The 25,458-nt window shown below is 36.9% G+C and overlaps 1 protein-coding gene across 4 annotated transcripts in view; it reads left to right on the plus strand.

The window, feature by feature from the left end:
* The window catches only part of STEAP2 (STEAP2 metalloreductase), a 26,449-nt gene extending 991 nt beyond the window's left edge, over positions 1-25,458 (plus strand). For 3 of the 4 annotated variants that reach the window (XM_046670281.1, XM_046670284.1, XM_046670283.1), the window contains exons 2-6: positions 11,279-11,403; positions 11,645-12,169; positions 14,763-15,290; positions 18,082-18,246; positions 20,469-25,458. In XM_046670281.1, coding sequence (XP_046526237.1) covers positions 11,678-12,169; positions 14,763-15,290; positions 18,082-18,246; positions 20,469-20,756 — 1,473 coding nt within the window. In that variant the 5' untranslated portion in view covers positions 11,279-11,403; positions 11,645-11,677 and the 3' untranslated portion in view covers positions 20,757-25,458. Of the gene's footprint in view, positions 1-7,765; positions 7,834-11,278; positions 11,404-11,644; positions 12,170-14,762; positions 15,291-18,081; positions 18,247-20,468 lie in introns of all 4 variants that reach the window. The other variant, XM_046670282.1, reaches the window with a different exon arrangement.

Raw genomic sequence — 25,458 nt, forward strand, 5'->3', positions numbered from 1 at the left:
CCCCGCCTCCACCTTTTATTATTTCTTCTCTGGGTAGATCTCCTCCGTTTATTTTTTTTCCCTTATCTAAGGCTATATTTTTTTATTCTACATCTCTCCCTCTGTTGTTTCAAAGCTTAAAAGATATTTACAGAAGAAAAATACCCATCCTACATATTTTGGCAGACATAATTGATATTTAGAGATATTTAGAGACATAATTGGAATGGCTGCAGTTTCTTTATCTTACCTAGTCAGTCTTTTGAGGGGTAGGGAAATGAGACTATCAATAATGATAAATTGAGCTAATTGTGTAGAAAGGAAATGAAAAGCTTTATCGAAGTCACTTTTTACTGTACTGGTGACATGGAAAATGTACTTGTATTGAATGAGCTTAATTATATTTTAATACTGAAGAAGTAGCACAGATGAAGGCAAACAGATTTTTTTTTTCCCCTCGGCTTCAAGCTTTTTTTTTTTTTCTTAATTTTTATTGAGTTAATGATAACTTACAATCTTGTGAAATTTCAGTTGTACATTATTGTCTGTCAGTCGTGTTGTAGGTGCACCCCTTCACCCTTTGTGCCCACCCCCACCCCACCTTTCCCCTGCTTGCCACTAATCTGTTCTCTTTGTCTACATGTTTAAATTCCTCATATGAATAGAGTCATACAGAGATTGTCCTTCTCTATCTGGCTTATTTCACTTAACATAGTTCCCTCAAGGTCCATCCATGTTGTTGCAAATGCGACGATTTTGTTTTTTATGGCCGAGTAGTATTCCATTGTATATATATACCACATCTTCTTTATCCAGTCATCTGTTGACGGGCACTTAGGTTGCTTCCACGTCTTGGCTATTGTAAATAAAGCTGCAATGAACATTGGGGTGCATGGGACTTTTGGAATTGCTGACTTCAAGCTCTTTGGATAGATACCCAGTAGTGGGATAGCTGGGTCATATGGTAGTTCTATTTTTAATTTTTTGAGGAATCTCCATACTGTTTTCCATAGTGGCTGCACCAGTTTGCATTCCCACCAGCAGTGTGTGAGGGTTCCTTTTTCTCCACAACTTCTCCAACATTTGTTACTATTAGTTTTAGATATTTTTGTCATTCTAATTGGTGTAAGGTGATATCTTAGTGTAGTTTTGATTTGCATTTCCCTGATGATCAGTGATGATGAACATCTTTTCATGTGCCTATTGGCCATCTGTATATCTTCTTTGGAGAAATGTCTGTTCATGTCTCCTGCCCATTTTTTGATCGGGTTGTTTGATTTTTTTGTTATTGAGTTGTGTGAGTTCTTTATATATTATGGATATTAAGCCTTTGTCAGATGTATGACTTGCAAATATTTTTTCCCAGTTAGTGGTTTGTTTTTTTGTTTCAATCCTGTTTTCAGAAGGCAAACTGATTTTTAAAGAAAGGATCATAAATGAGTTAGAAATGTTAGAAAAGGGGTACACAAAAAACTTGGAAAAGACTAGGCCTGCAGTTTCAATAAAGGACACAATCAATACATCAGGAGATGCATTTATTCTTTCCTTAGCCAGTAACGATGACATTGACATAACTAGGACATTGACAAATCACTCACCGCCTTTGGGCCACATGTCTTGATCAGCAAGAAAAGGGGTCTTACCTAGAGACTTGTTACGTTTCTTTTGGTTCTGATAGTTTGTGATGTCTTCAGTAACAAAGCATATTTATTGCATTCTTATTTACTATGCGCCAGGCATTGTGGAGGTAGTGTTGGACAAGACAGTCATGGTTCTATCCTCAAGGAGCTTATTGTCTGGTAGGGGAAATAGAAACAATTACATAAAATGATTACAGAGGAAACTTAACAAGAGCTCAAAACAAAACAAAACTGGAGTGAGTCATTCTATTGAAGGGACATAACAGCGTGAGCAAAGTTCCAAGATGGGAAAATGATTGGCCTTTTCTACTTCTAGAAAAGCATGCTCTGGCTGGACCTGAAAGGATACTGTGGCTGGACCACAGGGAATAACAGTCAAATGGGATGAGGTTGGAGAGGTGAGCAGGGGCCAGCTCATCCAGTGCCTTTAGGTCATGGTCAGGAAGGTGGCTGTAGTTTTAAGTGCAACAAGAAGCCATTGATTTTAAGGAGGGGAGAGACATCATCTGACTTACATTTTAAGATGATCTTACATACTACGTAGAAGATGACTTGCAAAGGGCAAAGGAGAAAGACCCGTTAGAAGTTTGCAGAATTCACGTGGGAGATGATAGAGATCTGGATTAAGCTGGTGTCAGTGGAGAGGAATTTAAGAAATATTTCGGAGAACAGACTTGGTATTGGATTTTATGTCAAAGGTGAGGGAAAGCAAGTACTCAAGAATGACTGCTAGCTTTCTGACTTGAGCAATAGGTGGGTAATGGTACCCACCTGAGATGAGGAAATTTGGGTGAATGGGACAGCTCTGGGTGGAAAAAGAATTCTGTTTTGCATTCTGTTAAGTTTGAGATGTCATCGAGGAAGCCATAACCATATACCCTTGGGAGGAGAAAAGGGATGGTCTCCAGGACAGAAGCGCACAGACTGGCCTTTGAGAGGTGAATTTAAAGTGAAACTAATGAGCTCAGTCGTCTGATTTTTCTTCAGCAACCTTCAACTTGATATAGATACAGTGAAAATGGATAGCAGGGTTCTTCCAGGACTGGAGTTTTGCCAAGTAAATGTGTTGGAGAGTAAGAGGGTTGTCCTAGTCCGTTCAAGATGCTATAAGAGAATACCATAGACTGGGTGACTTAAACAGCAGATATTTATTTCTCTGAAGCCTGGGGAGTCCAAGGTCAAGGCCCTGGAAGATTCGGTGTCTGGTGGGGCCCCACTTCTTGGTTCCTAGAAGGCTGTCTTCTCGCTGTGCCCTCATGTGGTAGAAGGGGAGAGAGAGCTCTCTGGTGTCTGTTTTATGCCGGCATCAATCCCATTCATGAAGGTTCTACCCTCATGACCTAATCACCTTCCACAGGCAGAACCTCCTAATACCTTCACTTTGGGGGGTTAGGATTTCAACATATGAATTTTGAGGGGACACACACATTGAGTTCACAACAAGAGACGAGGATCTTTTTAAGTGAGTGATGATAAATTTACACTGTGGCGTCTAGGATGGGTAAAGCGAAACCAGGAGGAGGTCGATGGAGAGTGAGAAAGTCGTGGGGTCAGTGGATCAAATTTATTCTGCTTTCTAGAATTATCAGTGTGAATCTTTGACTATTGGAACGTTGGAAGATTATTAGAATGCTAGGAGGTAATACTTGGAGATATCAGGAAGTGAGTCACTGAGGTGGGGTGGAGGCAAAGATTCATTGCCTTTGATGAAAATAAGCGAAGGAAACAAGAGACCATGAGGTTCATCCCCATGAATGATGAGGTACCAGAGGAGGATGACAGCTGGTGGGGCAGAGAAGAAGACTGTGTACATACCGGGGGCCAAAGTCTCCAGTGACCAAGAATAAGCTAGAAATTAGTAGTGACAGCCGTGAGTATGGAGAGAGGGTATTATGAGGCCATGAGCCTCAAAGGAGCTGACTGTTAGCAAGAGAAAGAAGAAGGGCTCAGACTGGCCTTGCAAAGTCAAAGATACACCTACCCCACCTCATGGCCCTGGAAGATTACATTTTATTAATAACCTATCCAACTCAGCAGGTTGTGAATGTCATCAAAATCCCTGAGGACAGCTCTGTCAGAGTTACTATCATCCAGTAATTAATGCCCTAGATGTTTATATGCAAAACAAATTAGGTTCTATTTTTCAAAATTAATATAGCACAACAGCTGCCATTCAGCCAGAGGAATGTCAAAGAAATCCTTCTAAACTGAAAATATTAGGATGCCTGTAGCTGACTGCAATCGAATTCTCTTACTTTGAATACATCAAATATTAAATGCATACATCAAGCCAAATGTCCACTCAAGAAAACTGTGACCTTGAAACTTCAAGGAGCCCATGTACTACTTAAGTCACACTTTTAGGCAGAGCTCATAAAGTTGAAATATTAGTGTTAAATATAAGTCACCAATATTACCATTATTATATAGCTTTAAGGCTTGGAAACACAAGATTTTAGTGTCAGAGAGGACTGCAGGAGTCAAGTACAACCTCTTTGTTTTCCATTATAACAAAGGAAACAGACTCAAAACATGGTGATTTCCAAAGCCTAGGCCTGTCCTTTCTCCTCGATACTACATAAACAAAACTTTCTATAAGTGTCATAGTCTTCTCAATTATTTAGCCTGTATTACGTGTGAATAATAGCAAATGAAAAGATAGAAAGACTTTAGGACCTTGCTAGTCAGAGTGTGGCTCGTGAACCAGGACCATGGGCATCACCTGGAAACTTGGGAGAGATGCAGACTTTTGAGAGCCTCGCTCCAGACATAGAGAATCAGAATGTGCTTTTTAACGGGATCCCAGCTGATCACATTTGCGTTAAAGTTTGGTAGGTGCTATTCTAGAGCGGGTCAGTCCGCCTGGAAACTCATCTGCTCAGGTCAGCAGAACCTATGATGCCTGGAGAACTGAGGATACCATCACTGGAACATTCTGAATTTTGAATATTATCAAAGAACAGGAACAAAATGTGCTGTGTGGTGGGATGACACATTTTAAGGAATGACACTGCCCTTTCCAGAGAATGAAGAGAGGAAATTGCAAAATAGTGAGTGGACCTTCTGATACTGCTCCTGCCTGAGTGGGAGAGGGGAAAGGATTGCACACATATCCTTTCGCTGCCTGCGTTCAAGGGCAACTGTTATTCTCTCACTAGCGTTATTTTTCATTATTACAAACAACAGTGTAAAAATGAGCATAATCAAGGATCAGAAAGCCACATTGGTTATCTCCACATACCAAAATATTGGGTTGAATCCTGTATCTTTTAGAGCTGTTTTCTATCTTGGCTGCATATTAAAACACCTGATGATCCCTAAAAAAATCCTGAAGCCCAGGCTGAACCCCAGACCAATTAAATAAAAATCTGAGTGGAGGGATGGTGCTGACGAGGTATCACTATGTTTTAAAGCTCCTCAGGTCATTCATTCCATGTGCCGGTGGAGCTGAGGACCTCTACTTTAGTTGGTCATTCCCCCTTGTGGGAAGAGGCAGCTTAGGGATTGCAATTCTGCCTCTCTACCTACCCGGGTGGTGGGACCCTCGATTACTCCCATGGCACCAAACAGCAAAACTCGGGTCACACTCTCCTGTGTGTATGAAAGCTGGTGGGGCTTTCAGAACATTGAGGGAGGTAGGATTTTTTTTTTAGAGGCGTTACTCTCGGCAGTTTTGTTAAAATTTGAATAATCACAGTTACTGCTGATAGAAATGTTCTAAAATTGGATTGTGGTGATGATTGCATAACTGTAAATTTACTGAAAATCATTACTTTTTTTATTCACTTAAAATGGGTAAATTTTGTATGTAAATTATACCTCAATAAAGTTTTAATTTTTTTAGTTGCTTTGTATGCTTCAACATTCAGGATTTCATCATATTGGTTAGATAGGCTGGAAGCCACTGCCTGTTTTGTGTCATTGGAGTGTCAGCACCTAGCTTAATGCCTGGTGGCTGGGGCTCAATAAGATATCGGATGGGGATAGATGGGTGGATGGATGGATGAGTATCGTTATGATCTTGGGTTGTGGGCTGATTTCTAAGTTGACGTCAGCCACCAGAGATCCCTAAAGTTCATAGCACCCAGAAGGCATCAGTGCCATTTGTAACCAGTTATATGGTATGGCACTGAAATTAGGGAAATGGGTTTGTGTAGAGGCTAGAATGCCAGGCCTTCATAGAAGATTATTTGCAAGTGAGTTACTACAACACAGAAAAACTTGTATTTGCTAGCCAGTAAACATAGGTATCCTTATCTCAAGGTCTCATCTGCAACGAGGTCATCAAATGGGGAAATTATTTCAGCCATGCTCTGACCTGCTACTGCCAGCTTCATTTTAGACATACTCCAGGTCATGTTAACCTATGAAAGTGATGAAAACCCAAGTATGCACAGGGCACATTGCTCTGCTTGACAAAGCAGGCTACACTTGTGAGGTGGATGGAGGGATGTGTGTACCATTCTTTGTCCTATACATGGAAGAAAAATGGGTGGGGAGGTATTGGAGTGTTGCTGCTTTAATTTGTTGAAGAATACCCTAAATTTTATTAACTGAAGTCTTTGGGAAATAAATTTTTTAATTGAATTTCTAAACCTAAATTTAACCAGACAGCTTTTTTGTTGAAAATCTTTCCAACATGAATTAGACTGCTTTCCTGTCCTAGTAACTGCAACATAATAAACATATGAAGTTTTATTTTGATGATTTAGGACCTAGAGACGTCCTAAAATCATGCCCATATAAAGGTATATATTGAATACATACCAAGCCAAGGAAATAGCTTGGAAATTCCTTGTTATTTTGAATTAGTCTCATTGAAATTTTGGTTATTTGAAGAGTCTGGTAGTCTTGGAGTTAAGCTTTAACTATAATGCTATTATATTTCTTTTCTGAAAATTCTTTGGTTGGTTCTATAAAACATGAACCAAAAAGACCCTCAGACCCAAGTATGAAATATTAATAAATCATTTGCACTTGCAATAGTTTATAGACAGAATTTCAAAGAATAAATCTATATAGTTTTAGTAAAATTGCTATTTTATACTTTTCTGGAAAATGATTTTCAAATCAAGGTGCATACCAATTACCCAAGAATTTCAACTGAGGGAAAGAATTTAATAATCTGAGTTAAGTGGATTTTAATATTCAGATAGTAGTTGGACTGCATTATATTAGGGCAGTTATTCTCAAACTTTATAGAATCAGAATCTAATTCTGAGTATCAGAATCCCCTGAGGGCTTATTAAAACACAGCTTGCTGGGCTCCACCCCAGCAGTTCTGATTTAGGAGATCTGGGCTAAGGCCTGAGAATTTACCTTTCTAACAAGTTCCCAGGTAACGCTGATGCTGCTGGTGCAAGGACCACGCTTGGACGACTGGTGCATTAGAAAATCACGTTCTTATTTTTCAAGCAGAATTGCAGCTTTGCTTCTGGCATTTTCTAAAAGGCTTAAGAATGTCTTCTGAAAAATAAAAACCTAAGAGCCACATCTTCCCTCAGAGAAGTTCCTTATCATCATAGATATAAATACACAGTTGGGTTTTATTTATTTGTTTAAATACTGAGAGAATTTAGGGATTATCTTTGTGCAACCCAAAGGTCATGAAAGTGAAAATCACCATTTAGTTACAGAAAACTAGACTGGGATATTTGATATTTCATCTCCGGAATGTCTTCTCCTGAGGATTAAGCAGCCATCTCCAGCTGGAGGGAGCTTGCTCAGGGTACCCTTCTCCCCTCTCCAGAGAGGGTTTCTCTCCAACAGGCTTCAGGAGCACTTTCATGTGGAGAGCTTCCTAATGTCTGCGAACTCAGTGGGCCCCAGACTCATAGATTTTACAGACCAGTAAAATAAAAAGGAAGGAGGGGATCTATATAGGACACCCAACTCAAACAACTGTTATCACTATCCTTTTATGAAAAAATGACATTTTGACCCCGAAAAGTAGGAAAGACACACTCTCAGAGTATAGGACAATTTGTTAAGTTGAATAATTTTATGGAAAACTCCCTACTGTCCCCATATACTTTTCAATTGATGTAGGCCAGTGATAACGTCCTATCTGGAAACTAGTGCTCTAGCACTCTTAAGGTAAGGTCACAGAAAGCCGAATTTAAATTTGGGTCCTTGTGGTTTTTCAGATAGAATGAACCAGTAGTGCACTGTGAACCTGGCTTGAAGAAGTTCTGTGTAATTTAGAGATTATTTTGTAAGTACAATATTATTTATTTGTTTAACATATATATGAAAGAATGACTTGAGATAAGAGAAAACCATGTGATACTTCCTCTCCCTGATTTTCTAGAGGAACTACGCTCTGATCATACAATCTCATTCCATTTTTTTTTTTTTAAGATTGGCAACTGAGCTAACAACTGTTGCCAATCTTCTTCTTCTTTTTTTTCCTTTCTGCATTTTCTCCCCAAATCCCCTCAGTATGTAGTTGTATATTTTAGTTGTGGGTCTTTTTATTTGTGGCACATGGGACACCTCCACAGCCTGGCTTGACGAGTGGTGCCATGTCCACGCTCAGGATCCGAACCCGCGAAACCCTGGGTCGCCACAGCAGAGTGCAAGAACTTAACCACTCGGCCACGGGGCCGGCCGCTCTCATTCTTAATTGTATGCTGATGTGCAGTTTTTTCTGCTTTTTAATCCAAGTACCTCCTGTCTGTTCCTAGCTAGATGTAGATTCCTTGAGTGTGGGCATCATGCTTCTCTTGTCCTTTATCTCCTATGTGCAAAGCATGTAATGGCCTAGATAAATTCATGCTGGGTCACAACAGGGTAGATCTGCCTTTAGATTATAGTTGCATCATTCCTTGATTAATTGATTAATGAGATTTTGCTCCAGTGTCTCAGCACCAGATAGTAGTTACCTATAGCTTGTGGAGATGAGTTGCTCTTAGGTCTCTGTATGGATGAGTTCCACAGGATACGGACACACTTCTTGGGTTTTCTTCTCCCCTCCCCTCTAAAAGCACTACACACCTTCATGGTGTCTACAGCATCCCAAAAAGACAAACGGGTTGCTTTTAAGGTTCTTCAAGAGTTACACACAACCGATCATTTTTTGGTTTGCAGTATTAATAAATTCAGGTCTTTGGTTGGTTTTAATCCAAAACTTGGAATTATTTCAATATTTTATCTGTTTTCTGTCTAGAATTCCTAAATTTATAGTTTTGGATTTACTTAAAACTGTTCTAAGCTGAGATTCATATTTTAACCATTTAAAGTTAGTACTGCTTTTAGAGAATACAGTTATGGATGACCTTTGGAGATCTAAACAGTTTTAAGATCCCCCTATAATGTTAACACTGCAGTTTTAGAACGAGCAGAGGTTGTGTCACTACAAACTGCACTGTCTTAGGCAAATAGGTAAAGTTCTCTGAGCCAGTGTTTCCTCCTCTTAAGATGGGCATGATGTGTACTCCACAGCCATTTGACAAATAATATACATGAAAACATTGTGAACTATGAAATAGCACACAAGCATGTGGTATTATTATATGCTTTAAGCAATACACAAATATTCCATCTCTCAGATCCATTAAAGAGGTTTTTTTCTGTCTCTCATGAATGCTTTTACATTCTTAAAACTATAATGTGAAAAGAGTCTCATTTGCTAGGCCAGCTTCTATTTGTAGCCACAGTCATACTATTAAAGGATTCACTTGGAACGTGCCATTAGAAATACAGTGTGGATTAAGGCCCAAACATAGTTAGAGCAGAGTCACCTATTAATATGTATAAATTACATGGTATAATGAGGGGCCCATAGGTGACATTACGTCCTAATGTATTTTTACCTCTTCACATTCTGATTTACAAAAGAGATTTGAACTTGCTCTGTAAAATACAGATAACTGATAAAGTTTTGCTTTTGTTTCATTTTTAGTTTGAAAGGGCCTTGATCATCATGACTGTTAGATTTAAAGATTCTGCACTTCTTATATTTTGGGGGATACTATAATCTCTACTCAGAAGAACTGGGGGGACTGGCATGTAGGAACCTTGGAATCCTGTGTGTGAGTCTAGTAATCCTTGTCACCCTTAGCTAACATACATGATTGGGGTAGGTTGGTCATTCGGCTTTGAATTGTTGATTGAAATGAACACTGATTTAATTGCTTCAGTTTCCTGTAGTTGCTCCTAATTCCCAAGACACTGGTGGTTTTGTGCTACGCTGGTGCCTCTGACCCTCGCCTGGCCTTCTGGGTGCATGGGATCACTCCAAGGGAAAGCAGATGTTACCACCCCTTCTATCTTGCAAAGTGTGAAATGAAACATGTGTAATACATTAAAAAATAGTGAGTTTTCTCCTTTCCCAGGATCTGGGTTGGACATTAAGATCACTAGGTAATGCTGAGGAGCAATGACACGTCCAAAGAAGAAAGAAGAATAAACTAATATGAGCACAACCATAACTCTTCCAACTTGCCTTCATACCCAAAGAAAAATCTCTTTCTTAAATTGCTTACATGCACCCAAATGACACATGCCTTAGCTAGACTGCCTGGGTTCTAATCTTGGCTCCCCTACTTTCTCTCATATGACCTTGGACAAATTAATTATCTTCTCTATGTGTCAGTTTCCTCATCTGTAAAATGGGCATGACAGTATTAGCACCTATCTCATTGGGTGGTTGTGGGGATTCAATCAGTTAATATGTAAAGCACAACAGAGTTGGCACATAGTATGTGCTATATGAATATTAAGTAATATTATTATTGTCTTTCTAAAGGTTAATTTATTGATGTATTTGTAGTCATTGAATGTGCTCCATTTCTAGGGTAAAAAGTTGAATTTTCCTGGCTCCAGTAATTTCAAATTTCCTTTCGTAAAAACCCAAAAAACATGTTTTTTGAAAGATTCCACTTGTTCCTGTAAAATCTGTTAAATCCTCTGAAGTGATCCACATCTGCTGTTAGCGTGAAAGAAATTGTGCAATGGAGATGGAATGGAAGAGTATTTTTCATTCAGATCCAACAGCAATACTGATTCATGGCAATCTGATTGGTGTTCTTGAGCAAGTTGTTGCAAATATGAATATTTCCGATGTTAATCACTTAAAAAATAATTTGACAGATTTTTCCAGGGAGAATAACTGCGTTATATTCTATACAGCCAAGAAATAAAAGGGGAAGCAAAATATTTCCTAAGAATTGTATAATTTAAGGCCATAAACACTTTACTATCCCCTTTTCATAGGGAAGCTGTCTTTCTCAATGATAGGGTACCATATATAGGGTGAATGATACAAATTAATAGTATTTAATTCATCTTTTGCTATATTTTGATACCTATTTTTCTTAAAATATTAAGTGCCAGGGTTCATTTTTTATTAGCTGATTTATGTTACTTGTGTTTAATAATAAAGTCCCTCACTAGCTAATGGGGTGTATAGGATAGTTTATAGGCTCCACCTCAAATGATTCTAGACAGTTTCGGTTTAAATAGTTTTTGTTTTCTATGGTTTTTCTGTCTTCTGTCCTGTGTGCTGTCACATCTTATTACAGTCCTCTCTACCTCCAGTGGCACTTCTGACTTGCTGCCTCTGATCTGCTGAAAAACTGCGTAGTCAGACTTGTTAGAACTGTATTTTTTAAAAAGTGTTAAGTGAAAACGTTGCTCTCTTTCCTTTTGTGCTGTAGTGCCTTGCTGCTCAAAGAGGGGTCTGCAGACCAGCAGCATCGGCATCACCTTATTGGAAATGCAGAATCTTGAGCCTCACTCCATACCTACTGAATCAGAATCTGCGTTTTAACAAGATTCTCAGGTGATTCATGTGCATGTTAAAATTTGAGAAGCCCCACTTTAGCACATCAACTTTGTGACAGTTTGTTTTTCTATTTGGGAAACTTTTTATAGCTTACAAATCGTGTCTTGCTGTGTTCTAGGTTACAAAGCTTGCCAAAACGTTTTACCTGTAGAAATGAGGGACATTATTATAAATGTCTAGAAATGTATTAATGTTTGGTAATAGGTCATTGATGAACATTTTATTTTCTGTCTCTTAGGATATCCCTGGTGATCTTGGAAGAGTCCATATCATGGAATCGATCTCTATGATGGGAAGCCCTAAGAGCCTTAGCGAAACTTTTTTGCCTAACGGCATAAATGGCATCAAAGATGCAAGGAAGGTCACTGTCGGTGTAATTGGAAGTGGGGATTTTGCTAAATCTCTGACCATTCGACTTATTAGATGTGGCTATCATGTGGTCATAGGAAGCAGAAATCCTAAGTTTGCTTCTGAATTTTTTCCTCATGTAGTAGATGTCACTCATCATGAAGATGCTCTAACAAAAACAAATATAATATTTGTTGCTATACATAGAGAACATTACACCTCCCTGTGGGACCTAAGACATCTACTTGTGGGTAAAATCCTAATTGATGTGAGTAATAACATGAGGATAAACCAATACCCAGAATCCAATGCTGAATATTTGGCTTCATTATTCCCGGATTCCTTGATTGTCAAAGGATTTAATGTTGTCTCAGCTTGGGCACTTCAGTTAGGACCTAAGGATGCCAGCCGGCAGGTATGTATTTTTAAATTTTGTTCTTAGTTATCTGGTGTTTTGTACTTAAATAGTTAAACAAATGTCATATATTTAAAAACCAAATTCTGACACTCTCCAATGATTATAATTTTGAAAACTTTGTCTGAGTACCTGAAAATTCATGTCCTGACCTTATAAGGGCACATTTCTATTCCCAAAATAATGTGGAAAGCTGAGAAAATAACTTGGACTGTCCTGTCATAACCAGCTAATTCAAGAAGAACCAAGGTTGGCTGGTGAAGACTGGGACACATTGCTTGAGTTTCTCCTTGCTTCCTCAAAAACAGAAGACGTCTTTTTTCTTTCCCTCTTTCCCTCCCAACCTTCCTTCCTGTCTTCCTCCTCTTCTTCCTCCCTCGTAACTACTTAGTAACACAGTGTTCCATCTCCGTATGAAATACTGTTTAGTCTGATCCTCAAGAAGAATGCTTTAGAAGTACCTTTTTGCTTTACATAGATTATTCATAGAATTTTAAATAGTACAGTTTGTTTTATTTTAAGTGTAGATTTTAATCTGTGTGAGGAAGGTAGGAGCAGATTGGATTTCTTAGGGTCTTTTTTAGTATGCAAGACTATAGGTTCTATCCGCTTTAAAGCAGTTGGGAAGCTCCATCAATGCCTTTGTGGAATGAGAGTTTTATAAGTAAAGATAGAACATAGTGCACCTTAAAATCTTTTAAAGGTGTGGTTGTGCATTATAATGAAGCATGATAATAAAATACTTTTATTATTTTTGTCCATAGAGACAGTTGATTAGATGCCTTAGAGAATACATTTCAGTATTGTGTCACTGTATGCTGTATATCAGAGTCATGATAACTATTCACTTTCAAGTGTGTAATTTGGGAGACTAGTAAAAGAATATATACTCTCCAACTTTCCTGGAGGCTATTTCTGAATCCTTTTGTTCTTCTTTCACATATCCACCAAAGTTTAGCAGTGATACAGAACAAACAAATTAGGATAAACCTGAAATTAATCCTTTGCCCATATTTATGATAATTTTAATTCTTTAACAAGAAAAAATATGGAACAGTGATTAAATTCAAAGTGAGCTACAAAAGTAATTTCATTTGTATTTCATAGTCCTCATGCCCTTCTTCTGAATGTTTGATTTATACTTGTAGTTTTATTATAAAATTTTGTAATTTATAGGGGTGTTTTCCTAGTGAATTAAAAATAGTTTACTTCACCATTGTCACAACTGTAATAAATTAATTTAGAATGCTTTTCCTTATTTCTTTGACATGTAGGAGTTCTTCCCCACTCCATTTTAGAAGTTCATGAACATTTGTATCATAGCATAGACTTTGTCATTTATCTGGCTAATGTTAGGTAAAGTTAATAATCCAAAGAGCTCTACATTGTCAGCATAATTTAAATAGGTTTAGCATGCAAATATTTCAGCGTGGTCTGTTCCAGAGTCCTTATATAAACATCTTCAGGGATATATTTGGAAATTTGTTTTCCCCAAACATTACTCAGAGACTTTATAGTAATATTTTTCTAGCCCTAAGTGAGATGACCACCCATAAATAACAGTGGCTCGCTCCAGCAGTGAATTTGGTGCTCAACAAATATTTGTTGAATTCTCAACTATGTTACTTTATCTAAGATGTTTTGGCAGTTTGAAAGCCCACCCTCACCCCAACCTGTCATGTCGTTAGAGTTCCTGCAGAAGTAATACCTTAGTCTTAGAAAATGGCAGTTGCTTTACTATTTAAATTAACTAAGCCTTATAATACCATTTTTTCCTGCACCAGGTATATTATCACCACATAAAGATGAAAGAATTTTATTCTGACCAATGAAATAATATACCTGAGATTATCCATGGTTTTTCAGAGATACTTGGTGAATTGGTTTCTAAGGCAAAAGATAAATTTTATAAATAGTACAGCATCATGACATAATATAAAGGTTTTAATTGCAAATTCAACTATCCGGAGTTCATGCCCTTCTTCTCTCTTGCTGAATATCTATGAAGGCCAGTGCTTGCAATCACTCTACTAGGCAGAATCACTACAGTCCTGGAACTAAATGTTGTCCACAAAGCCTGAAGCGCCAGCCCCTCCCCACCCCCACCCCTCTAAACCACTTCCCCCCAGCCCCCTCCCCGGAGGGAGTGAGAGAAGAGGACGGGGGAGGGGCATGGCCAGCAGCTCAAGCTCCGCCCAGACCTCTGGAGGGGAGACCCTACCTTGCCGCTGCTGCTGAACCACGTGGTCGAGAAACCTTTCTTTCCTCTTGCCTTCCTTCCCCCAGGACTTCCCAATTCCAGATCCTAGCTAGATTTTTCTGCGTTGTATTTTTATGTCATCACAGGTAGCAAAGACTTCTGTTTCTATGACACTGTTTTAACCAATTAATAAATAGATTAATAAATGCTTTATCTCCTTAACTTTTTGCATCACTCAAGGTTATTATAAGTACCTTGAGTGATGCAAATCCATAGAATCCATAGAATGAAATAATGCAAATCCATCATAATCCATAGATTATGTGGAGCATGCAATCCTTACCATTTTTATTAAAAACAATAGTAATGATGAGTCTTTTGTTTTTGCCACAGGTTTATATATGCAGCAACAACATTCAAGCTCGACAACAGGTTATTGAACTTGCTCGTCAGTTGAATTTCATTCCTGTTGACTTGGGATTATTATCGTCAGCTAGGGAGATTGAAAATTTACCCCTGCGACTGTTTACTCTCTGGAGAGGGCCAGTCGTGGTTGCCATAAGCCTGGCCACATTTTTCTTTCTTTATTCCTTTGTCAGAGATGTGATCCATCCATATGCTAGAAACCAGCAGAGTGACTTTTATAAGATTCCTATTGAGATTGTGAATAAAACCTTGCCCATCGTTGCCATTACTCTGCTGTCCCTAGTATACCTAGCAGGTCTCCTGGCAGCTGCTTATCAGCTTTATTATGGCACCAAGTATAGGAGATTTCCACCTTGGCTGGAGACCTGGTTACAGTGTAGAAAACAGCTTGGATTACTCAGTTTTTTCTTCGCTTCCGTCCATGTTGCCTACAGCCTCTGCTTACCAATGAGAAGGTCAGAGAGATACTTGTTTCTCAACATGGCTTATCAGCAGGTATGGAACATGCTTGTTTATATTATAGTAAAATACTTTATTAGTATAATTTGTAAAATGTAAGATTTAAAATAGTGTAAAATTTTACATACCTTGTAATAGAAATTTTGGTATATTTAGGGAGGGAAAAGAATTGTTCTTTAAACAATGTCTCTGCATAAGAATTATGTGGGTAATTCAAAATCATTTATGGTAAAAGCTGCTACCTTCCCTTTCTTTGCAAAAATAAAAGCAGAGAAATAAAGGGTTGAGTTTCTTTTTTTTTTCCTTTTCCTGTTATGATTGCAATGATTGCTTTCAGCATTGAACAGTTAATTCTTTTAATGTTTTACGATTGGCCATGTTCCACAAAATGATGAGGCAACTCTCAGTAAACATATACAATAATATTAGAACCAGTGAAAATATAAAACACAATGGGAAGTCCAGATCAGGAGACATACACTTACGAGGTTTTTGTTTTCAGAAAGCAGGAAAGATACTAGTTCCTCAGGTGAAGCTTTTCTAGCACAGAGCTCCTGAAGAAAATCTCAGGGAGAGCTTCGTGGAAGGAGCTTGATGATGGAGTAGACTGATTTTCCTCAGTGATTCCCATTCAGCAAATGTAATAGAAAGGGTTTCATTGAAGCCATTTGATGTAGCATTTCTCAGTGAAAGCCAAAGACACTGCACCAAAACAAATGTGTAAAAGCTTTTGCATTTTATAAGGAACCGAGGCATCATGATCCAGTATGTGGCATCTAGTACTTATGCCTGTTTCAACAATTTCAACCTAAAATAATCTGAAAAAAAATTAATACATTCCTGTTCTTTAAGCCATTCTCTCTAAAAATCCACTGCTCTTAACTGACTCCTGAGGCCTTGATATCTGCTCAATGCCATCGCTGGTTCAAGCCGATTGTTCCGATCTCACCTCTTCAATGAGGCCTACGTTGGACACCATTTTAAGTTCTGCCACCTGCTTCTGACTCGGCCTCAGTACTCCCAGTGCCTCTCACTCTGCTCTACTGCTTTCTCTTTTTTCAGTAGCATTTACCACCTTCCAACACACTTTGTTTTCCTCGTTTATTATATTTACTGTTGTCTGCCTTCTCTCATCAGGATGTAGGTTCATGAAAGGAGGGATCTCTGTCTGTTTCGTTCACTGATATATGCCTAATGCCTAGAACTGTGCCTGGCACATAGTAGACACTCACAAAGCATATTTGTGGGATGAATGAATGAACTGGGAGGGCAGGTAGATCCAGTTTGTAATCTCTGGGTAGACTGAAGTATGTTGTTATTCTGTATTGTTGCATGGGCATCAAATGAGATACTAAGAGCCTTTTTCCACAGAGGAGCTTTGTGCTTTTGACAGGATGTTGGTATTGCTCCAGAGACCTAATGGCTAAGAACTAGCTTTCCCTTTTTTTAATTTCAAGTATGTTTGGTAAACTGAAACTGGACAGAGTTAAGCTGGTATTAAGTTAGAATCTGTTTTACATGAATAGATACTTACTTAAACGTTTAGCCCAAGGAGTCCAACCCTTGATTTATACTCTAATTATATTGTTTTCGTGTAAATAGATAATTCTAAAAGTAGTCTCTACACAGAATACCACACATTCAGAGTTAATCAAGTCTGCCTTGATTCTATACACATTTTCAACATAAGGGAAAGACATTTGGAAAGGAACTGTATAGGGATGAGGCACTTGGACAGTTGGAAAAGTATATTAGTGAAGCAATTCAAGTGGGTAAATATCTGCATTTGGTAGGGCTTTATCCTCAGGGAAATCTCAGTGTTCCGGGGAAAAGAAGATAAGAAGAAAGAGATAAATCCAACATATAAATATTCTTCATGTGAGAGGAAGATACAGATGTAGACTAGAAATTCCCTTCCTGGATTCTAAGTTGAACTAAGGTCAGAATGTACATTCAACCAAGTGTCAACAAAAAATATCTAGAATACAAGAATTTAGTTAGGAAAGCTTTATTGCTCATACAGTTGCAAACCAGGGAGACATGGCCTTCAGCAAACCAAAAGTATGTTGTGGGAGAACAAAAAAAGGGGACTGCCTTTATAGAAAAAGTTCCCACCCAGGTTCCCACTCAGGTCCACTTATGCAAATGAAGGATGCAAGCCAGCTTTGTCCTGATTGGTTGGGGCAGGTCCCAGTTTTATTGGTTAGCTCCAGGTGGCTGTTAGGGGCTTTTGCACAATCGGGAACTTCGGCAGAATCAAAGCTTACAAGTGCTTGGGTTTTTTTGCGGGGGAACAGAGTATGTGACTGCCTCCTGGTCCTGTCATGGCCACTTGACTCCATTTTGGTTTTAGGTCTTGGTTAGCCACACAGAGTCCATATGGTTCTCAGGGCTCTTTTTGCTTTTATTTTATTCCACACAAGTTTAAACCAACTTGTAAAAGTACCTCAAAACTAAGTCTTAACTGCCAACACTTCTTTGGTGTTATCCTGGAACCAACCGCTGGGCATTTCGTGGCGTCGGGACTCCAGAGTCCCTGTAACCAGGATGTATTACAAATGGAACGACAGGTTTACCCAGTCTTCTCACATGTATGCAAGAAAGGAGAAAAAATCTTAGTCTCTTTTTGATTAACTCTCCCTTCTCTTTCCCCCACACCTAAAATAACACCATCCAGTAACAGGTTCTCCATAACAGTTTGTTAAATTGAACTAATACAACTTAAATATGCCCATATAAGACATATTCTTAGTCCAAGACTGAATTCTGTGCTGAATCAGTTAATGTTCTACCAAATAAAGGAAATTCATGTTTGCTTTCTTGTTAGGTTCATGCAAATATTGAAAACTCTTGGAATGAAGAAGAAGTTTGGAGAATTGAAATGTATATCTCCTTTGGCATAATGAGTCTTGGCTTACTTTCCCTCCTGGCAGTCACCTCCATCCCTTCAGTGAGCAATGCTTTAAACTGGAGAGAATTCAGTTTTATTCAAGTATGTGGGGTTTTGTTTGGTGAGAGATTGGGTGGCACAGAATTTAAGTGTTAGGTACAGTTCAGTTTCAATGTGCTTCTTATAAGAGTGCCTTTGGGGCTATGTTTAGGTATTTAGCTCAGTGAACACACATTGCTGGAGGCCACGTTGGACTGACCATTCTGGTTTCATACGTGAAAGACCAGCAGAGGATCCTACTGGAAGGCATTGATAGCTCTGCCTACTATGTTATGGATAAAATCTATTTTAAAAAGAAAAAGAATGAAAGCAGGGGATGAGTGAATTTAGATCAAGTTTAATGCCAAAAGTCAATTTATTAGTAGCCAGATGAATGAAGATTTTATATTTTGAGTCATTTTGATCTCTCCAGAAAAATCTCATTAAATTTAAGTGGCGAGAAGGTCAGTCTGAATATTTTAAAAGAAATGTGTGTGTGTACAAACACAAGCACAAGCAGTGGCAAACTAGGTAACTAGCTTAATGGATTATGACAAGCAACTAGCCTTATGAGTCTTGTTAGTATATGTATTTTGTATATCAGTTGTATACATATGCATATGAGTGTCTATAAAGGGCTTTCAAAACAGCATTGTGTACTTGAATAAGTTAAACATTCACCTTCTCCAGTAATAGCTGTATATTATATATATATATATAAAATAAATTTGCAAACTTTAAAAATATATAACTCAAACTTAGACTCTACCTATATTATCACAAAATCAGTATTAGTTATATCCAAATGTTTTATAACCGAGTAGGTGGATGAGTGTTGGTTGGTACACTAAATTTGGGGTTGGTTTGTTTTTTGCCTATTTGCTTGACCCTTTTTTTAAGTCATCTAAAAGTCTCATTCAAATTAAGGGCATATCCCTTGTCTAAATTCAGTTTTCTCTTTTGAAGGAAAGAAATGTGAAAACTTCCCCAACAGCTAGTTTAATCACACCTGAAAAGAAATAAAAAACCCTCTGATAAAAGATGCTAGACAGGTGAAAATTATCATTATAAATTTAGACGAGTAATTGCAAACAAAACAATTTTCTGCTAGAGAGTTGATCCTTTCCCAGTGAAGTTAGACATTACACCATCACACTGATGTACGAATACATTTTATGTAACAGAGACCATTTCTCAAAGTAAGCAACGGAACATAATAATTTAGTGAACTTGGAATGCTGACCTTTTAGATTTTAACCTATAAACTACTTAACTGAAGTACTCTTGATAATTTCATTTAATATGGTCAATAAAGTTACATGTTTGAAATGCTATTTATATTACATATTAATACTATAAGATTTTTCATATTTACTGTCAATTAGTCTATGTGTGTGTGCGTACCCATGAGAATGCTCTTCAGCATTTAATTTTATTATATATGTATGTGTGTACACACATATACTTTTTTTTGCGGGGGTGAGGAAGATTGGTTCTGAGCTAACATCTGTTGCCAATCTTCCTCTTTTTGCTTGAGGAAGATTGTTGTTGAGCTTACATCTCTGCCAGTCTTCCTCCATTTTGTATGTGGGATGCTGCCACAACGTGGCTCTGTGCCCGGGATCTGAACCCACGAACCCTGGGCAACTGAAGCAGAGCATGCAAACTTAACTGCTACGCCAGTGGGCCGGGCTTGACATATTTTTTTTTACTATACACAACTGGTGGGAATGTGGATAAGCTTTATAAAGAAGTTTTGCAGTTTTAACAAACCCTTAAGGAAAAGCCAGGTGTTTTGAACAATAATACCACTATTAGAAATCAGTTCTAAGGAAATAATTCAAAATATAGGAAAGGGCTTAAAGTGACGTTAGTTATAGTTGGGGAAAGTTGGAAACAGAGTAAATGATTTAAAAAAAGGAGTGGTTAAGTAAATTAGAGCACATACATTTAACAGAATATTATACAGCATTTAAGTCATGTTTTCATATTTAATGACATGAGGAAAAGTTTCTTGATATAATAAAATAATCAGAATATTAGACTATATGTAATTTGGCCTTATTTGTGTAAAATATAGTGTGAATATAAATATATAAATAAATATATATGAAAATATAAAAATTGTTTAGTTCAGTAGAGAACAAAGAGTAGCTCAATAATTTAAGACAAAATAGTTTTATCAAAATACAAACAAAATATGGTATAGCTGGATGAGTTAATTTATGAGTTTGAATAATTTGTTTCTTATTCTTTGTTCCTTTTTCTTCCACCCCTACCCCAAGTCTACGCTTGGATATGTTGCTCTACTCATAAGTACTTTCCATGTTTTAATTTATGGATGGAAACGAGCTTTTGAAGAAGAGTACTACAGGTTTTATACACCACCAAACTTTGTTCTTGCTCTTGTTTTGCCCTCAATTGTAATTCTGGGTAAGATCATTTTACTCCTTCCATGTATAAACCGAAAGCTAAAGAGAATTAAAAAAGGCTGGGAAAAGAGCCAATTTCTGGAAGAAAGTATTGGAGGAGCAGTTCCTCATCTCTCACCAGAGCGGGTTACAGTGATGTGATGATAAATGGTGCTCGCTGATGCCATATAAAGTTCTGCTCATGCCGTTATTTTTACGACTTCCTTTACGTTCAGTTGCAAGTGCACTGTCAAGTTGCTGTGGGCTGAAACCTGTTCGATGAGATCTCAACCAAATTAGTGGTAGAATTTTCTTCATACTAGTTTTCACAAATGTCATATTTTGCCAATATGAATTTTTATAGTCAATTTATTGTTGAAATTAGGTATGTTTTGTTTTGTACAAGTGTAACACTATTGTTATTTTAACAAACTATATTCCATAATCAGGCAAAATTATTTAGTTAATAATATAGATAAAATATAATGTTAAAAATACTTTGCAAACCAGCAGAGGTTTTAATATAATTCAATGAATATATGTTTTTTTCTGTAGCTTAAATAAGGTTTTAATTATTATCTAGCTTAAATAAAAATGCATAAGCATACATTATTTTTAAGAAAGGACACATTACATTGACATCTATGTACGGGTCATGGTAACATTCCTATATTTCTCTCCTGAGATAGAGTTTGAAGAATGTAATTAATTGTATGAACCAATGTGATTTGTGAACAATCACAAATTAAAAAGACAAATTGAACCTGAAATTATACTTAAAATGCATTGGAGACAATACAAACTGAAAATGTGTACCTCATGAAAGATTTTGTTCTTTATCTTCTTAACAGAGCAGTTTCATTTGCATATTAATATGTCATTCAGGGAGAAGACAGTAGTATTTGGCCTCCAAGACTGATTTTTCTAATATAGTACCAATCCTGGGAATCTTATAATTGTTTCTAGTTAGAGGGAAAGTGTTAAGTTTACACACAAGTATGTAATTTGGCCTTATTTGTGTAAAATGTCAACTGCTCTGTGTTGTTGCCCCTTCGCCCGTTACCACTCTGTATGGTATAGGATTTTACTGCTGCTCATCGAGGGATTATAACATGCCAGGCACTGTTCTAAGCACTTTACTTGTATTGTCCCATTTAATATGTACTGACAGCAGCCCCATGCCAGGGGTGGTTATTATCCTCATTTTACATATGAGAAAATAGAAGGATAAAAACGTTAAGTAATTTGTCCAAGGTCACACAGCAAGTTCCAAGCCAGCATTCTAGGCAGTCATATTTCAGAGGCTGTGGTTTTAACCACTAGCCTGTATGGCACCTGCTCCATCCCCATGCATCACATTCATGATGCCAGTCTAGATGCTTCCTCTTTTGTCTAAAGGCTTTGACATTCTTTAGAGTGGGTTGTGGGTATCCAAAGATATAGGGAAATATTACAATCATAAATTTATTATTGCTTGTGAGATAATCCACAGTTTGTTACCCTGGGGGAGGCTCTTGCCTGGAGACCCATGGCGGTCCATAAGCCTCTCTTTGCAGTGAGGGACCCCATCAGAGATAGGACCATAGCAGTTTTAATGAATGGCTGAGGTCCTCCAGAATCTTAAAAAGTCTCTGTAGAGTTGATCATCACTTTTTCTCTTCCTGAGAAGTCCTCTCGCCTGCTCAGTCATCCATTAGAGAGCGGTTTGCAGTCATAAACGATTGTAGGATAAGTGGTTAGTTATAAATCAATTCTAGAGACGTATAATTATACAACTTATTCATAAAATTTTTCAGTGCTGACATTCCACATTAAAATTTCACTTCATTCATTTCTAACTTTGGTTAGAATGCCCTACATTTTTTTCCATTTGCTCTTTCCTTATTAAAATAGGAAGTTGCAGACAAGATACAATTATATGCATTCCTCTTCCAAAAATTATAACATGTCTAAACTTACCCACTGAAGTACTACTGAATCCAGCTGCCACCAATAAAAGGACGTTTACTAAGTGGAGGCTCGATTTCCCACCAATGGCCCTTTCCCTGCCGCATCCTGTCAGTTTGGTAAATCACCCATGATTCTCTGATGTTCTCTTCTTGGTGAATTTTAATATCTTGAACTTTTAAATTGAGCTCTCCATTTTCTTTGTTTTAATTATATTCTTCCCCTCTTGATAATTACTTGTCAGATCTTATAAGAATTCAGTTGAGTGATAACTTTGAAGGGTAAACACCTATAAACCATTGTAATGGATTAGTGAAATTAACAGCATATTTTCAATGCTTTCTTGTTCCTTCTCTCTTAAGACCATGCTTTCTCCATTTAATGTGAAAATACAATGAAATATTTTTAAAACTTAAATGACTATTGAAGTATATTGTTCCATGTATATATTAAGTAGCCAATAATATAAATAAAATTATCACTACAGATAAATGGGGCCTTTGAAAATATAAAAAACAAAATTTATGAAAATGGATGTAAGATGTAAGTGCTGTTTCAAATGGTAATATCTCCTTTTCAGTACTACAAAGATGAAATAATTTTGAAGTTCTAGAATAAAAGCGTAATATATTCATTATAATTCTAAATGTTTAAAAGCCTTTCAAAAATGCAAAAATATTAGTTGACTTTTAATTGCTTTATTTTACTATTTCCTACTTGATTATTTTCTTAATCATTATTTCTCATAATTTCTTTTTTTAAATCATTACTCTGGCCTCAGAAATAGGACTGAGTTCTGCTCTTGGTAGATGTGAGAAAGTGGTGGGAACTTTAAAGTAGCGAAGGTTTGTTTCCTAATCTGTATTTTGAGAAGTGCCCCTGAGAAAATTATAAGAATGTAGAAAATATACCCAGTCTTAATCCTATGCAAAAAAATCAAGTAATTTTCTCCTAAGAGGAAAATAATCATGGAGTGAATCATGCTATTTAGCTTTTGCATGCAGACTTCATGTCTCCTCTATTAAGAATGTTTAAAATCATGTCTAAATAAGAATATATTCATGCTAACGTATATTTTTCAAAGCATATATGGAAATTTAGCCTAGATTGTCTCCATGTAGAGATTTTTATTTAAATTTAAAGTATGAATAAATTATATTTATAGGCATTTGTCAGAGATAATTATTTTGTGTGCTATATTGGGGATTGGCTAATGAGCTCCAGTATTAAACTACCTGATTAATTTCTTAAAAATTAGCCTAATCTTGACTTAAGGAATTTTACTTTCAAAATTAATTTGATAATAGTAATTAAGTATAGTAATTTATGAATATACTTACAGTCCAGTTATCAAAATTGTATAAAAGGGCTTCAAGAATCTATCATATCCAATTTTTGTATCATTTCTTGTGTAATATAATAAAACTTTAATTCTTTTCAGTTGCCTTTTGCCATTAAACTATTTCATAATTCTATACAGTTTTCCTCCAAAAAAGAGGCTTATTTGTGAAATTTAAGGTTTCTTATGTGATATTTTAAATGCAGAACCATAAACATAATTCATAAGTATTTCTTTCAGAATACTATGAATGTTGAACCTGTGTCAGTATATAAAATCTGTTTTGAAATAAGAATTTAAACAGTCTAAAATGTCATGTTGAAATTGTTTTGTAAATTCATGATTTAAAGCAATGCTATAAATAGTATAACACACCTCAGTCCAGTGTTAAGATTTATATTTATGATGTGTCATCATGAAAATGAGATGCTCCACCCCCACTTGTTCATAAGTCAATAAAACAACTTCTGGTATATATTCAGAATATGTAATTGCTCTAAATGAAACTGTAATCTAATAGAAATACAATCTGTTCATACCTTTGAACAGTGAATTTTACAGGAATGAATAATTTTTTTAATCTAAGAAAATTAAAAACTAAGTTCTAATATTCAGAGATTCTGTCCATATGATAGCAAAAAATGTTTAGTTCTGCCTAACACATGCACATAGTGAGTTTTTTTAACTTTCCAAATGATTGGATTTCCATTGTGCAGTCATCCATAATTAGGGCAGACTATATGGATTCTCCCAGTGGCTAGATGGGCTAAATTAAATCATCACAGCAGGTGCTTTTGTATGATTTCCAAATTGTCAGCTTCAAGGAAATGTTCTCTTAAGATTTTCTTTAAAGGTCTTTCATAGCTTTGCAGATATCCAGCCTGAACTGGTACTAGAAGTTGTCTCCCAATGTCTAGTTACCCTTCTTGTTTAAAAGCTGCTGCCCATCACATTACTCAACTGCCCTTCCAGCTGGGTGTTCCCATGTGCCTGAGTGTTGGCCAGTGAGATATAGGAAGACGTATGAGTGACTTCTTGGAAGTCTCTTCAAAGAAAGTGGCATGTGTTCTTTATCTTATTCCTACATCTTGCTGCTGGAATTATAGCTCTAACAGGAACCCTGGCAAATATCCAAGAGGACCAAGGCTACATGATAAGGAAGGCATGTTGGAGACTAAAAAGATCTTGACTACTTCATTACTTTGACTGCCTTTTCCTTTATTTAAGCCATTGTAAATTTGGGTTTCTTTATAGGAAGTCAAAACTAATCCATTCTGGCCTTCAATTCTTTGTCATGATATTAACACTGTTTGAATAAACTAGATTGCAATAATTCTTACCTTTAAAAGTTTTTAAAGGATAATGTACAATTCACATTAGAATTGATTTTCCATTGTTAATTATACTCATTTTCTTGCCTCGGTCTTTCATTAGATATTTTGTATCTGCTTGGAAAATATTGTCTTCTTTGTAACCCTGTAATAGATATTTGCTAAAACTCTGTAATCTCCTAAATATCACTATCAAATTACATGCTGTTTTTATATCATTCTCATAGATCTGCCTTATAAACATCTA

Source organism: Equus quagga, chromosome 8 (assembly GCF_021613505.1).
Source record: "Equus quagga isolate Etosha38 chromosome 8, UCLA_HA_Equagga_1.0, whole genome shotgun sequence".
Classification (NCBI taxonomy): Eukaryota; Metazoa; Chordata; class Mammalia; order Perissodactyla; family Equidae; genus Equus; species Equus quagga.